Here is a 16845-nt window from a genome sequence, read left to right as displayed (position 1 = left end):
CATTTTGACTGACCTTACCACTTCTGCCCTTCAAGGCATACTCGCACAACTTGGTGAATGTCAGTTACCTTGGCCACCAACCAATGGTCTTTGCTGCTGTTCCCTGCTCTTCCTCTAGCTAGTAACTCAGATAAACTCCCATTCACTGCCTAGCCACTCCCTCACCTTTGTGCTGCCTTGAACAGAGTTCCCATCAAGCTCTGTGCTGGTCTGGGATAGGACCATCAATCATGCACTCTGACCGGCATTTAATCTCGTCCTCACCATCAGCTCTCTTCCTTGGGCTATAAACATGACCAAATTTCTGACATTCTAAAGAAGCCTCCCTACTGGCCTCCCTTGCCTTTAAACTTACCACCAACTCATAGGTCCCGTCTCTGTATAAGTAAATGTGTGCTGTTGTGTGTAATACATACATATACATGAGAGAAAGAACCCTCCCTCCTGCCCCTCTTCCTTTTACTCCTCAACAAGATGTCTGTCTGCCTGTAGCCTGCCTGCTGCCTTCACCTAAGGGGCGCAAACAGTTTTTACTCTAGGATCCAGTGTCTAAACTTTAGCTATAACTTATACTTCTAGGCTTTTACAGACTCCACAGCATTCATCGGCATACGTTCCTGGCTGCCACCTCATCTTCCCTGTACCAGATGCCCAAGGCCATTCATTTTGCTTTCCCATCTTCTTTGCAGACTGCCTTTATTCCGTCTTCTCTAAAGAAAACGTCCCTGTGTCGCTGCTGGCTGTCACTCCCAGCACCGGAGTCAGCTCTGGATGCAAACTGCTTGTCTGGAGCTGAGACAAACTTGCCCAGGCTTCTGACCTACAGGGTAGGACCCCACTGGGCACTGCTTAGAGTCCTGCAGCTACCATGATGGACACGGGGCAGGGGGGGGAGGCAGCAGCAGGTGGGCAGTCCACTGAGGGTAAGGGGAGGAAGCTTCCCAAGCAGCAGTGCACTTCCTGCTCCTAACTATTATTGAAAGGTTGCCTGCAATTTAAAAGAAAGCGGGCAAGAAGGAGGAGGGACGGGCACGGAAGATCATTCCACTTAGTGCGAAGGGCTGTGAACCTGGTAGGGACTGGTAGAAAAGAGTGAACAAAATAACTCCTTGCCCCTCTCTCTTCACTGCCACCACCAGCTTCTTCTGGCCGCACAAGAGCACTTCCTTTCTCTGAGATGAAAGAAAGTTAACGTCCCAGAGCAGCCAACCATTTCCTTTCTCCCAAGGCTCAGATCCTGACTAGAGCTGATAAAAAAGAAATCTGTCTTTTGACTCATTCTCTCCTTAAAGGGCCACATCTTGAAGCAATTACCTCCATCTTTAAGAGTGGAACATGACCCAGGGAATTACTGTCAGGGGCCTGCAGCCAGCCTGGCAATCTGAAACCAGAATGAAAGAACGGGCTGTGGAGAGACAAGAAAGCAAAACCCTGTACCTTTGCCCTCTGCAACCAACGGCTCCAGCCTTGCCACGAAGCTAGGACCATATTCAAGCCTGACTGAGTCTCCTTGAACTCTCAGCCTCACCTGCAATGTGGGTTGACATACACCACTATGTATGTCTGGGCATACAACACCAAGTAAGATAAATTTGAAGAAGCTAGTTATTTGTGCCTTAAAGTCTCTGAGGGGTTTTAGAGAATATTTAAATGCCCATTTTCTTCACTCATGACTTGCTGCCTTGTCTTACCTCCTCAGACAGATCTATGTGCCTGCCAGATCATTTGTGTGGTTATGTTTCATATTCTCTTTGATTAAAAAAATCTCCATTTCGTCACATGTTGCAGGGCTGGTGTCCAGGCCTCCTAACTCTTGCGAAGTGTCTGCAGGTACACTGGCCATTGGTTTGACAATCTTTCTAACAGAACTGGACTAGCAGGACACAACTTCACGGCCATTACAGCACCTCCATGTGTAGCCTTTGGCTTTGTCATGAGGTCTTGGTCCTGTTTTGCTCTGGAGCTTTCTTCTCAACAGGACACTTTCAGAGGCACAGCCCACTCCTTCCCTCCCATGCTGCGTGGAAGAAATCTCTACCAAACCCTGGGTCCAACGAGGGTAGGATCAGCAACCATGCATTCTGGACAGTATTTACTATAGCCCTCATCATGTTAGTCTCCTATGACGAAAGAGCAGAGACGCATGATTTAGAACCCAGACTGCCATCCTCATTCTCTACAAGAAAGAAAACCAAAGAGACTGAGCTCAGTGGTAGTAGTGTTTGCCTAGCATGCTTGAGACCCAGCATCACTAATAATAATAATAATAATAATAATAATAATAATAAAATTAAAAAAAAAGAACAGATTCATTGAGCTTCCCAGATCAACATCCAGGCTCAAGTCACACACCTCAGTAGGCTTCACCTAAACCCTGGGGCTCTTAGTTTGGGCTGGAGGCTTGAAACATGCTGATGTTGTTCCCTGGTTCTCAGAGCAGGCTGGTGCCTTCGCAAAGTCAGGAAAACTTGCATCCTCCTTCCTTCCTTCCCAAGGTATCTTCAAGCATACCGCAGTCTCGGTGGACCTGTCCCTGTGCTGGTTCTATATACTTCTGGTTTATCTACTGCCAAGGGAGGTGTTTTCTCCTGGGGACTGGATGAGTTCCGGTTCAGCTACACCAGCTAGCAGGCAGATCAGTGGTGAGCAGTGGCTGGGCTGGGACAGTCTGAGGAGGTCAGAGCTGGCCTGCCTCATGAGTTGGGTGAGAGGTTAGCCTCTTCCCTCTGGGCTCCTGGAAGGAGTCTGACACTGGTACAGCAGCTGTGGGAAAAGGCAGCTCAGAGGCATTGCTGGAACTTAGACAAAGCCCTGGTTTGGGGCAATGCATATTACATCTGGGTTAAGAGAATGGTCCCCAGACACATGTTTAGATGCTTGGTCCCCAGTTGTTTGGACTGTTTGGGAAGGATTAAGAGATGTGATTCTGGTGGAGGAGGTGTGCCATTGTGTCATTGGTGGTGGCTTTGAGGTCCCAAAAGCCCACACTGCTGCAGGAGAATTATCTGTATTCTGCCAATCATGTATTTTAATAAAACACTGATTGGCCGGGCAGGAAGTATGGGCGGGTCAATCAGAGAGGAAGTAGAGGCGGGGCGATGAGAACAGGACAATGCTGGAAAGGAGGAAGCCCATTCCTCCCATTCCTGCCCAGACCACCGAGAAGCAAGATGGAACCTGCCAGCTGAGAAAGGTACTGAGCCATGTGGCTAACATAGATAAGAATAATGGGTTCATATAAGCTACAAGAGCTAATAAGTAGCCTGAGCTAATGGGCCAATCAGTTTATATCTAATGCAGACTCTCTGTGTGATTTCTTTGGGGCTTGCCGGCTGTGGGGTACCGGGTGGGACAGAAACCCCAACGAGCCGGCCCTCATGTTACACTACACCATTCCCCAGTTAGCTCTCACTTGCCTCAAGTCTGTGGATAAGGATGTAAGATACTGCTTAGCACTTTGCCTGCCTGCCTGCCTGCCGCCGTGTTCCCAGACATGATGATCATAAACTCTAACCCTGTGGAAATATGAGCCCCCTAATAAACTCTTTCTTTTATAAACTGCCTTTGTCATGGTGTCTTAACTGAGTAATTAAGTAACTGAGACAGTCTCCAAGTGTTATTCCAGCCTGTGGGTGGAAGACAGTCCAGAGCATATATGCAGGCTAGAGATCTCCAGGCCAGGCATGACCCATAGTAACTTACTCTGTATTTCATACAGGACAAGTCAAAATTAAAATAAGTGTCAAATTTTTAAAACATCTTTAAATCTTTAATTTTTACCTCTGTGTTAAAAAATAAAAAAGAAAAGAAAAAGAAAAAAACAGCAACTAACTAGACTCTCTTGCATTACTGGGTCCACAAAGGCAGTGTGCAGTGTTATTTAGACCAGTGCATCCAGGGGAAGTAACAGGTTCCGGGAAGGCCCCACTGGAGGGAAAGACCTCATCCAGAGCAATGGGGCAGGTCTGGAAGGATAGAAATGGTCTCCCCGGCTGGCAGAAAGAAGCAATTGTGTCCACTCTCTGCCTCTAGGCCGTGAGTCATTTTTGTTCCAACCACCAGAAGCCAAGAGCCCTGCAGCGAAGGATATCTTAGCCAAACTGGGCAAGCCTCTTCCTGCCCTAGTTCATAGGACATATACATATTCCTGGCTGTAAACAGCATTGTATCAGCACTGTAGGGCAAGAACCAAGGGTCTTCACAAACAGCACCAAGCAGATTCCATGACAGCAATAGCACTTAAGATCTAGAGCTGAAACCACCAAGTTCAATAAACACCTACTGGGAGCTGAGGCTCAAATGTGTCTCACAATAGGAACATGGAATTTTTATGAAATGGTACCCTTAAAAGACTGGGAGGTCACACCGAAAGTTATGGACACAGACCTTAGTCAAATTTTAGAAGAGACAAATGCTGAGCCACCCTTACTTCAGTCTGTAGCAGGTGAAGGATGACATCACATCTACTGCATAAGCAAATCAATACCTGATACCTCCCTCACGGCACACAACACAGAATTAGAATAAACAGGATACAAAAGCCAATCACAAGTCCCAAAGGCTTTCTTAGTGACAATGCTGACAGATGGGTGAGCCAAGCTCTGTCGAGGCACTGCTGGCCCCTGCCAGACTCCTCAACAGACAGGAACACTGCTGTAGCGGGAAGCAGTCAAGCAGACAACTCCAGCACCACAATGCAGCCATTCTCTAAGCTCTAACCATGGCTTCTAGCCAGGTGCCACCTTCCTGAAAGGTCAGCCTTCAGACATTCTAGTGCACTCACTCACTTTCACAGTCAGCTCGTCAGGGTCTCTCTGAACTGTTCACAGCTGTCTATCATTGTCCTTCCTCTCCCGCCCGCATCCAAACCACACCTCATGCAGACCTGAAAATTCAATCCCCGTATGGTTCATAAAAGATATTTTTACCACATCAGGCTATTTTCTTTCCCAGGTAGTCAAAAGATAGATTAATTTTTTTTTCTTCTAAAAAGGACCTGTTGCTAATCATAATTTCCCAGGAAAAACTGTAAGTAAGAAAAATGGTATATAATCTAAGCAAAATCAAACTGAGTCACAAACATGGTAATTTATTAATCAGGAGAAGATAGCAAAGTAATTGCAACTTCCATGCTGCTGCAACTAGTGTTTTAGTTTTTGAGACAGGGTTTCTCGGTGTAGCCCTGGCTGTCCTGGAACTCATGCCAGACGGACCTTGAACTCAGAGATCCATCCACCTGTCTCTGCCTCCAGACTGCTGGGGTTAAAGCCTTGTGCCGTCACCACCTGGCAACTAATTTTTATAAAGTCACATCCATCAAGGTACTGATTTACCTTTTCTTCCCTTAAATTCTTCAAATGCACCCAAACAAAACTAGCACACCCTGAAACTATGACATCTATGCTAAGGCCAACAGTAGAAAGCAAACACTGTGTTCACAGCCTGGTCTTACAGTGCTCTGAGGAAAGGATTATAATCAGTCATCTAAGTAAACCCACTCATTTGAAGAGAAAGCCTTTTGTTCTTTGAATAGAGAGTGAGACTTCCCTATGTCAGGTATTACATCAACAGCTACAAAGCACACACAGAAGCTTCCAGCACACTTTAATTTTCAAAATAGCTAAAAGTGCAAGGACAATTTCAGCAAAGGAAATATAGGACTAGATTGAATCAAAAGTCTAATGGTTTGCTCAGCAGACCTTCAAGACTTTTTACAACAACTTAGTACCCCTTTGTAATAGCCCTAACTTACTTTTTACAATATGATACAATTCTTTGGGGGGATGAAGGATGGTTAGGTCAATTCTGATATTTTGACTTAAAAAAACTGTGATAGTGGAGACAGGTACGCCGCAATATTTTTTAAATGGAAAAGAATCGCCACATCATGCTGAAGTATACAAACTTTAAGGACTAGACTTTCCCTCTGTGGGACCACAACATTGCAAATCATGTGTGCACACACCGGAACTATCAAAAGGATAAGGAAGCAGCTAACTATTGCTTTCCTTTGGGATTTCAACTAAATTACAGTAAGATGGCATTTAGGTGATAATTTTTAATCAAAAGAAACTACAGAAGAAATGACTGGAGTGAGGGTGGGGGAAAAGGCAGAAAACAAGCTGACAGGTTGCCTTTCTACAACCCCAGATGCCACCCCTTGGCAGGTGACAGCTTCGATGATAAGATGAAGTGGCAAGCAGAGAGAACGTTCTCCTGGGACTCTGTCTAACCAGCTCAACAAGTTATTTCCCACAGGCCAGCCCCGCCCCACCGCACCCTCAACGTTCAGGTTGGCTTCACCCGCTGTCTAAACATTGCAGGGTGCACAGCCAACCCCACCTCCAGGCATCATGGGAGAGTAAGCAGGAGCCCATAAAGGGGCATTTAACACCTGAGCTGCTTCAGGTCCAAAGCCCTCCACTTCACCTGCCCGTACCTGCTGAAGCATCTCTTCGGCAGCATTGAGTTTCACCTGGTGTCCTTCCAGACACACTTCAAGGTCCCGAATCTTCTCTCCTTGGGCTTCCACTTGGTCTGTGAGGACGCTCACCTGTTGTAGAACATAGACAATAGTGGAGGATCTGGACTGTGTGTCAGGCAGAGAAGTCCCCACTGTGGGGTGGGTGAGCTGCGAAAGCAACCTGCTGATGAAGGGCTCTCTTTAGGAGAGTGAGTTGAAACAGAATCCCAGAGCAAGGCAACTCCAGTTAGAATCTCACCTTACCCTGGAATCTTAGCACTGCCTAAATGCCTTGGTCACATTTCCTGCTCTTAACAGACTTGAGAGGAAAGCACCTACCCAAGAGTCATGAGAGCTGCCTCTGGGCTGGACTCCTGCTCCTTATTCCTCTAGTGGGGCAGTCCGACTTCAAGGCATATCTCAGCTCTTGCCAGGACTCTGCCACCTCATGGGGAAGAGCAACCCAAACCTTCATGAAAACCAACCAATGACCTTGCTTCTCTCACACGGGTGTGGGGACTGCTCACCTATCAAGGGAGCGTTTGGAAGTAATTAAGGAATGTGGGACGCAAAGGGCATGTATTAGCACTGACAAAACTTGGCTCCAGAAAGGTTTCTGTGCTCTACAGGCCAAAACATGACTCTTAAGTCATACAACACCAAAGCCACACTGCACACACATGGAAGAAAGAAGCCATTTTTCTGAAGAACCCTGAGACTGTCTGTGGAAATACTAAGAAAACTACAATTACACAAAGTCGCTTTATGCCCTATATACCTACTATAACTGTTTTATAGCCTTCTCTATTAGCCAGTTGATCCCTAGGATCCTTTCTATGCTTTCTTATGAAACAGTTCCATACGGGAAAACAAAAGAGAACGGGAGACCTTCCAAAACTCAAGGAATCAACAGTAAATCGTGAACTTCTTGGTTGAAGACATGGTGATCCTTTATACATAGGTTATTCTAATTAATTTCTCATTCTGTAATAATTAATAAAGCATGAAGAAGCTAATATACATTCATTTATGAGTGTTGAAATGAATTTATGAATTAGAAAATTCCTTTTCTTGAAGGCACACATTTAAATGAGCCTATCAACTTTACATATTGTGTTTCTAGACCCAAATAAGGAGTGAATAATTAAAACACTCTTAAAGCTGATGCAGAGGTGTGCTGTTTGCTGACATTCCAATATTCAAAGATAGGCTCCTCCCACCAACTAGGTCCATTTAAACAACGTGTGTGTGTGTGTGTGTGTGTGTGTGTGTGTATTACTGTTAATATTCCTTATTCTTATATGTATGGCTGCTTTGTCTGCATGTATGTGTGTTCAGTGCCAACAGAGGACAAAAGGGGGTGTCAGATACCCTGGGAACTTGAGCTGTTAGTGGCCATGTGGGTGCTGAGAATCGAACCCAGGTCCTCTGGAAGAAAAATCAATGCTCTTCACTGCTGAGCCATCTCTCTAGTCACATGTCTTTATTTGGTTTTGATCCTTGTTCCTGAATACTATATCAGTAGCACGTGTCTTTTCAACTGGTAATGAACTACACATTCAAGAGAGTGGAGTTCTGGGGAATGGGTGTGCTTCCTGGGATTCAGGGTTTTTGTTATGGGAAGGTGTTTTAGTGCCATTACAAGGAATAAAATTTGTAAAGCTGTACCATTCTTAGATATGTGATGGGGCTCTGTGGAGTAGTACAGGCAACAGTAGTAAAGAAGGCCAAAGACAAAGGGCTTCAGGGTCTTCTGAGCCTGAGGTCAATGCCATGTGACTCAGGAGGTATAGAGATGGCACTAAATATTTCAGAATTCTATCTTCATTCTTTACAAACAAATATTTTTGAGCCCTATATTAAATGTAACTTTAGGAACTGGGAGGGGACAGAAACTAATCTTGTTCTTCTACAAAGAGACCCAGGAAATTGTATTCTGGGTTAAGGGCTCCAACTCATTCAGTCTGACTCAACTACCATGCAGATTATGCAAGTGGCTATGCCCTGCTGAGAATCGCAGAACCAGCTCCACAGGGCACTACTGAACAGGGCAGGAGCCAGAAGTTGTAAATGATTTGTGCACTGCTCCTGGCAGAACAGACATCATGAGGGTCAACTTTCACCTTTATTAGTCAACAGCTCCTCAATTGTGTTCCGATTATTTAAACAGGGGTTAGTCAAGAATTTGGTAAGAACATAAATGGCTGCGAAAGGGAGCTTTTTTACATGGGACTTCTTTATTAACTGTAATCCCATCTAAATGGCTATGTGTTGTTCCAATCGTGGAGGGTCCTGGTTCAAAAGTCTGTAGTTTCATACTGCTTGCTATGCAGTTCTACACTGGACTATCATTTCATGAATCATTTCTTGGGGATGAAGTTTCAAATTCTACACCCTTCAAGGGGCTTGTGTTATAAAAACAGGCCCCTGCTACCCCTTCTTCCCAGTGACTCCAGCCACAACAGCCCCTTGCTGTTCTGCCACACACCAAGGACATTCCATCTCTGTTGATGGGCTGGACTGATCACCTCCTTTGCCTGGAATGCACTCCTGCAGGTATCCATGATTTACACCTCCCTTCTGCCAGGGAGCGCCTGCCTGAACACTGCTTATCTGAATTTATTTTTCTCCATGGTACTTATCACTATCTGAAATATTTTAGATATTGGTTTGGATTCTCTCTTTCTCTCTCTCTCTCTCTGTCTCTCTCTCTGTGTCTCTCTCTCTCTCTCTCTCTCTCCATTTTATTCACCAATATACCCACAGGATCTAAACCAGTATCTCACAAACCAGATATTCAATTACTTTATAATGATTTAATTATTTAAAAAGTCATTGAAGGTGCTGGAGAGATTGTTCAGTGGCAAGAGCTTATCAGAGCACCTGGGTTCAATTCCCAGCACCTACACAGCAGCTCACAACTGTCTGTAACTCCAGTTCTGGATGATCCAACACTCGCATACAGTCATATATGCAGACAAACACCACTTAAAAAAAGAAAGAAGTCAATGAAGCAAATAAAAGAATAAAAGGAGGCTACAAATTATATGTTTGGTATGAGCTCAATCATTTAATGGAGGTGAGAGAGGCACAACCAAAAGATGGATATTAACCTAATCTGTTTAGTGAAATTCTCAGAATTTCTAGTTTCCGAAAGAATTGATTAATCTTAAGTTTATAAAATAAAAAGTAAAAGAAAATATGCATACTGCCATCTCATTCACAATCCCTACCTAGTGCTCCAAACCTTGGGGCCAACATCAGACCTCAATGTCCCCCTCCTACACTTCCCTCCATTTCAGCACAATTTGTGTGTGTGTGTGTGTGTGTGTGTGTGTTGTGTGTGTGGTGGGGAGAGTGTCTCATGTGGCTATCCTCAAACCAACTACGTAGTTTTTAATTTCTGGGCCTCCTTTTTCCATCTCCCAAACTCGGAGATTACAGGTGTGCACCATCCCAGTGTACTGGGGATGGAATCCAAGGACTTCATGCATACAGGCAAGCACTCTAAAACCTGCATCCCAGCCTTCATCTCCTTAAGGATTATTCTTAATCCTTCAAGGTTTTTAAGAAGCTGATATTAGGACACTGATATTTACATTCTCCAAACTGTCCATTTGTATGCAGTTCAGAGGAGACCTTGAATACCTGCTTGCTAAATATATTGGTGCATTTGGGGGATAACACAGCAAAGAGCGCCTTCCTTCTGCTGCCATGCAGGCTCTCTAGAAGAACACGCAATGTGATGTCCTACCAAGGAACACTGACTTTTGAAAGTGAGAGGCTGCTTTGTTGTCCTTTCTCTATGAAAGTTTCAAAGCTCTACTCCTCTCCTAGAGCAAGAGAGCCAGCAAAGGCCCAGCCCATGCTACCAGAGCAGGGGATCTGGCATTCAAGCGATCTGTCTGGATCCAGGTTCAGACTCATGGATCAGATTCCATTAGCGTGCTCCCTGAGGCTGTGTCACTCAGGGCTCAATTTTATTAGTGACAAAGGATCCACTCATCTCCCCTAGCAGACTTAGAGGCTCCCAGATAACTGGGCCCAGTTTGCTCATTGCTAGCACCCAGTCTCAACCTGCCCACAGGACTTGTAGGGTACACAGAGAGATGCTTAGCATCACAAGGTAAGTGAGGGATTCACAGACTAACAACACTTTCCAACAGAGGATTCCTCCTGGGGAGTCCTCCCTTTCCTGGGGAAGCTAAGGAGCAAGATGACTCACCTGTAGTATGAGGGACTCTTTATCTCCTTCTAGCCGCGCCAGGCGTTCCTGGTAGGTTTCATTACTAGCAGCACTGTGGTGATTTACCTGGGACTGAAGAGGGGGAAAGAACACACTTAAAGGGCTAGAAAAGCACTGACCACTTCCCAATGCAATGAACAATGTGTGCCACTTATAAGGTCAGTTTCGGCGATGCTATGTGCAAAACCAATCCCAAAACAGAAAACCTGATTTCAAGACAGCCCAGAGGCCCAGACCACATGCCACTACAAGGTGTGTCCTAGAAGATGGTGAAACCTGATGACCTCACCCTTGGCTGGAAGGGCCTCAAAAGCGCTTCCAACCAAGCAGCAGGGCTTGACCTGATGAGCCAGGCATGCTGGGTCTGGTTCAGCTAGAGGCCTAGCCTATGAAGGGTCTGCTATGGAAGGAGACCGCAGTTAGCACCACTTGTGGAACACGTAGGTGTGGAAAAGTGGGATGTCAACCTTGGAATCCTCACCCTCTCCTGCTAGAGTTCTGCAGATTTACATCCTAAACACTCAAAGAGAAAACTGAGAAAACCAATCAGAAGGTGCACTGCAAATGCAGCCATGACAAGAGCATGTTTCAGCAGCACTTAAGCTGAAAGCAGTAAGCTTCAGTGACACAATTTTGAGCAGAATCTAAGCAAATAATACCCAGGGGATCTCAATGAGTGAAACAGAGGGGAAAGGATAAATGGAAAGAACTAGGAACTAGAAAGAAAGAGAGGAGGTGCAAAGTGGCAGAGGAGGACAGATGCCTACAAACTGCCCTGAGACAGCAGTGGGGTCAGAGCTCCTAATGGCACAAAGCTGGCTCCCAGCCCACCAGTGCTCCCTTCCTCCATCCCAAAGGAAAGGCTGAAATCAGGGATCCACAGCAGCCATGCAGAGGGTTGCCGGCCTCAAAGAGTAGATCTCACTGCTCAGGAGGAAAGCTGTTATCCTGATAATCTGGGCTTGACCAGTGTCAATGATCAATTCCTGAGGGAGGTGTATACCAGAGAAAAGTACAAGTGTGCAAATGGGCAACTCAGAAAAGTCCAGGGCTGTCCCATCTTATCACGAAGCTCATCTCCCCACATTTCAACTACCAGAATAGGCTCTCCAACCTGTCTGTGAGGAAAAGCACCTCCTCTGCCCTTCATTCCAGTGACAGAATCACTCCCATCTAGAACAGCTAGGCATTTTATAAAATGGAACCTCACTGGGTTTCGGTTGAAGGGACAGTAGTGGACTGAGCCTAGGGCATTTCCCAGACAGCTGTACCAGGCGCAGCTGAGATGGCTCTTGGCACCTGGTGACACCACTGCCTTTCCTTCCAGTTCAGCTCAAGCCTGCACCATCTAAACACTGTGACAGAATCTCTTTGATGCCACAGACAAAGGGCCTTCACAATCACCAATGGCTCTTTTGTGGATGGCAGTTTACTGCTGCGAGAGTAGTTAATACCCAGGTTCTCCCATGGGGCAGACTTGCCTCCAGCATCCAGAGGTGGGTCACAGCTAACATCTGTTTTCCTGAACCAGTGAGAAGACAACTCTTAGGAGCAGGGCACATTCTCCTGCTGAAGGACTCACAGTGGGTGGCAATTTTCAGAAGACAGAGAGGAAAGCAGCTAGTCTACCAAATGTCAATGTATGTCTGATTCCAAGGTCAAAATCACCATTATTTATAAATGGCACTGTCCAGCCATAGAGTCACAACTTGTCCTACAAGAAGGTGGAGAAGGCCAAGGACTAAAGGGTAGATCTGGCCACAAGTCTCAGGCAAGTCCCCATAGCCACTGTGCTGTATTCAGTTATTTATAGTCTGCCCTTACAATAACTGCTACAATTTTATTTTCCCTTTCCAACATAATTTTTTTCTTATGTGAGACAGAGTTTCACCATGTATCTCACCGTGTAGCCCAAGCTGGCCTTGAAGTCACAGCAGTCCTTCCTGAGCCTCCCAGTACTGGGACCACAGGCCTGTCTCACCAGGCCCCGCTGTAACTCTTGTTTCTGAATGCAAGTCTTACTTTCCCATAGCAAGGTGCAGTCAAAGGTTCAATCACCACTGAGAGTTGGCAAAGCTCTACAAAACCATCATGGCTCCTACTGGGAGAGCAGAGATAACTCTCCTTTCCCACCACTTCTGCAGAGGCACTACTTAGACACCTGACAAACAAACTTAAGGTGGCTGCTATCTCTTTGGGGGGATCTAACATCTGCTCTCTTTAAATCCACCAATTAAGACTTCTTATGGGAAACCAATTAATTGCATGGTGCCCAGGTCCTGCCTCATTCTCTCTGCCTTTGCTGCTGGATGTTCCTGTGATTCCCATAGGTGGCTACACATCCCGACCATAAGTAGTAGAAGCTCTGACTCTCTCACACTGTGTTGGCACCACTGATGTCATGTCTGAACTCTGACCCCTGACAGTTGAGAGACCTAGGACACCCATGCAGGCCGTTCTCATACAGGTGGTTCTTCCACAGTTACTCTTCCATCTGGGCCTCTGGTGGTTTCTAGGAACAGTAGCTGCCAGCTGAGCTGATAACAAAACTCATTCAAACCAGTCCCACATTATAACACAAAAATGCCTCCACAGTCACCCACTGTAGCAGCCATTTGTACTAACTGACCCCAAAGCCATGGTAAGAAAATAAGTTAGAGTCCTACGTTCAAACAGAAAATGTCTGACACAGAGCTCACAGAACACAGTAGGAAAGGCTGATGGTGCAGGCTCCATTCTAGCAGCTAGTAGAAGAAGAATCGCAATGTGTTAAAGATGAACACACAGGAGGCTAGCACGCTAAGTAAGGAGGATTATATGAGGCCAGCCTGGGCTGGGCGGTGAGATCCTGGCAGATAAGTTAGTTTAGAAAATCAAACTGACTACCTAGGAGAGGTCTTCTTATTCACAGAGACTTTGTATACTGGGGTAAACCGCATCTATGATGATACTGTAAACAGAATTCGGTAAAACTCATTGCTTTGCTGAGATGCTTACAAAATAGTTGGAAGAATAACACACACAGCAAAGGTCATAGCAGTTCTGAGAGAGCAGCACAGTATTGTCTGAGCACAGCACTCTCAGCACGCAGCGTTCAACAGAAGCCAGGAGCTGCTCAGAGCACTTTTCACACAGCCCTTCTTCTAGTTCTTCCCATCACCTCGTACAAAGAGTGCTACTTCTGTTCCCATTTTACAGATAAAGAACTATGGAGCAGGCAGATCATATGCTCAAGTTACTATGTAGCAAATTACTATGCTTTCTGTTCGGGATTAATTCAGAGACAGCTCAACTATAAAATTTAGTTTTTGTATTGTTTTGTGCATTGTGCGACTATCTTACAGTTAGAAAGTGTCTCTAAGGGAATAGTTAAAGAAAAGATGGCTGATCCATAATTTGGACCACTTACTTGCAGCACTTAAAACTCCAGGCTCATATTTATGCCTAGCATAGAAACACAGAATGGGCCATGAAAAAAGGCACGACACAAAAGTGGCCCACGGCAGGACGATGAAATGCAACGCAACGCCAAAGCTGTTTACATATGCATGGAAAAAACAAAGAAACTTCCAGAAGGTTGCCTCACAGCCTTTAGCAGTATTTTCTTCTAGGGGGAGGTCAGAGATGAGATAAAGGCCAATGGGACTTCAGCCTAATAGCTGAGTTTCTTAAAAAGATTTTTTTCCTTGGGCTGACCAGGTAGCTCAGGAGGTACAAGTTCTCGCTGCCAAGACTGTGTGGATCCACATGGTAAAATGCAAGAATCCTGACTCTTGAAAGATGTCCTTTGTTCTCTCGTGTGCACCATGGTGTGTGCACACTGGATGGATGGATGGATGGATGGATAGATGGACAGACGGAAGACAGACAAACAGATAGATGTCAATGGTGAAAACTGTTTCAGCACTCTAAGTCAAGACAGTTACCTAAAAGTATTTGGGGAAAAGGGAGCATGTGTTCTGTATGGTACCTGGACTGTGGAAGAACATTGCTATATCCCTTGCATTCTAAGAGATGCCACGGTGAAACACACTACCTTCCTCATATCACAGAAGTGAACTGGAACAAGGTGTGCAGGCTCTCTAAAGATTTTTTTTTAAAATTTAATATTTTAAAAATTTCCATCTCTTCCCCTCCTCTTCCCCTTCCCTCCCCTCCCTTCCACCCATACCCCCACTCCCTCCTTTATGGCATGGACAGGCTCTGTGTGAGCCTTGTCAGTTTGGTTGATCTAAAGATTTCTTGTATGTTGATCAAGAACTTTTTAGAGACAAGCCACATTTGTCCCTTTCGAAGCATGACTCTACAAAGATAGGGTAAAGGCTGGACTCTGTCCTTTAAAATTCCAATCCCAGGGCTGGAGAGGCTCAGGGGGTAAGAGCACTGGCTGCCCTTGCAGAGAACCCAGGGTCAGTTCCCTGCACCAAAAGTAAAAGATTCACTACTACCTCTTGTAACTGCAGAACCAGGAGCTCAGCCCCCCCCCCTTTCTGGCCTCCACGGGCACCTTCACTCATGGGATAAACAGGCTTAGGTGCAAACACTCACACATACACATAAAATACAATCTTAAAAATCTTTTAGAAAACAAAAAACCTCAAATCTCTTGAGTGCGAATTACAAAACAAGAACAAGAGCTGTCATTCCAACACCTTCCCTAAGCCTTGGGAGTCATATTCCAATGTCCTGGGAATAGGAATAACATGTTTCTTTGACTCAAAGGTCATCACATTTTCTATAGGACTAGCTGCCACCACTGGAGCTGAGCAAACCTAACAAGCACATAGCTTGAGTAAATCAATAGCCTAAGGGTGGACTGTTTCTAAACACCAGTATGATAGGCTTTATGAAAATGTAGTGCCGGTGGTTTTGGTTGGAGATCTTGGGATATATCCTAAGAGTTAGTCAGTTTCAGTTATTAGAAGAGCAGTCACGGGATGGAAGGAAGCCTGGTGTGTCTAAGAGAGATGCGACTGGCCATCAAGGTCCAGCAGGAAAGCCCGACGGTGGTGGCACATGCCTTTAATCCCAGCACTCAGGAAGCAGAGGCTGGTGGATCTCTATGAATTCGAGGTCAGCCTGGTCTACAAGAGCTAATTCCAGAACAGGCTCCAAAGCTACAGAAAAACCCGGTCTTGAAAAAAAGATCCAGCAGGAGTAGTATCTGAATAGAGTGAAGTTTGGACCTATATATAAGAATCCGGACCTAGCATGCTACTATTAAAACCCTCACATCTCTCCCTGGGGCTTTAAGATATTTACCATTTTCCAAAAAGAATTATATGTTTAATTTATTTACTTTTTATGTGTATGCAAATTCTGTTTGTATGTATGCCTATGTACCTGGTGCCTATGGAGGTCAGAAGAGGGTATCAAAGTACCCTGGAATTGGAGTTACAGACAGTCATGAGCTCCCATGCAGGTTTGAGGAATCAAACACAGGTCATCTGCAGGAGCTCCCAAGTATTTTCTCTGGATAAGTTCCTCCTGCGTGGAAAGCTTGAAGTTGAAGGTAGGCTCAAGAAATAAAACAGCTTCCTACATCTTGCAGGACACTGCGATTTAGTTGGTGATGACCCTATCAGGAGATACTCAGGTCTCCAAACAAAAAACTTACACATGTGAGAAACCCAGACTATTCAACTTCCCCCTTGTTGTTTTGCTAAGGGAGAGAAATGAAGAAAGCTTGAATTAATTACTTTTGGTGGAGGATCCTTCTCATCTCTGCCTTAATGGAATCATCCCTTGTCCACAGTGGGCCAAGATCATCACCTCTACTGTAGCCAAGAATCATGAGTGATAAAAGGAACAAAAGAAAAGGGAGGAAGCAAGCGAAGTGGGGGGAGAGAGGAGATAATGAAAAGAGAGAGAAGAAAAAGAGAGGGAGGGAGGTGGAGAGGGAGAGAGGGGGAGAGAATATGAATAAATGAAAAACCAGGATGGTATCTTCTTCCCTGGTTTATGCTGTAAAAAGCAGAGACATAGACTGAGCCTTTGTATTAGTCCTATGAGTCTAGTCTTGGGCTAGATCAAACTGAGTTTCTGCTACTTGTGAACAAAAAATCTTGGCTAATGCATCTGTCTCAACATGATCACCAAAGTTTATTCCTCTGGGAACAGATTCATAGGAAAGAAT

At 45.2% G+C, this 16845-nt stretch overlaps 1 protein-coding gene across 5 annotated transcripts in view; it reads right to left on the bottom strand.

Moving 5' to 3' along the window:
• The window catches only part of Ppfibp2 (PPFIA binding protein 2), a 159454-nt gene that overhangs the window by 55031 nt on the left and 87578 nt on the right, over positions 1-16845 (bottom strand). For all 5 annotated transcript variants that reach the window (XM_038322355.1, XM_038322336.1, XM_038322346.1 and 2 more), the window contains 2 exons: positions 10689-10781; positions 6440-6553 (listed from right to left, as the gene is read on the bottom strand). In XM_038322355.1, the coding sequence (XP_038178283.1) occupies positions 6440-6553; positions 10689-10781 (207 nt within the window). The remainder of the gene's footprint in view (positions 1-6439; positions 6554-10688; positions 10782-16845) is intronic.

Source organism: Arvicola amphibius, chromosome 1 (assembly GCF_903992535.2).
Source record: "Arvicola amphibius chromosome 1, mArvAmp1.2, whole genome shotgun sequence".
Classification (NCBI taxonomy): Eukaryota; Metazoa; Chordata; class Mammalia; order Rodentia; family Cricetidae; genus Arvicola; species Arvicola amphibius.
The sequence above is the reverse complement of the archived record's forward strand: the minus strand, read 5'-3'. Positions and strand labels throughout refer to the sequence as shown.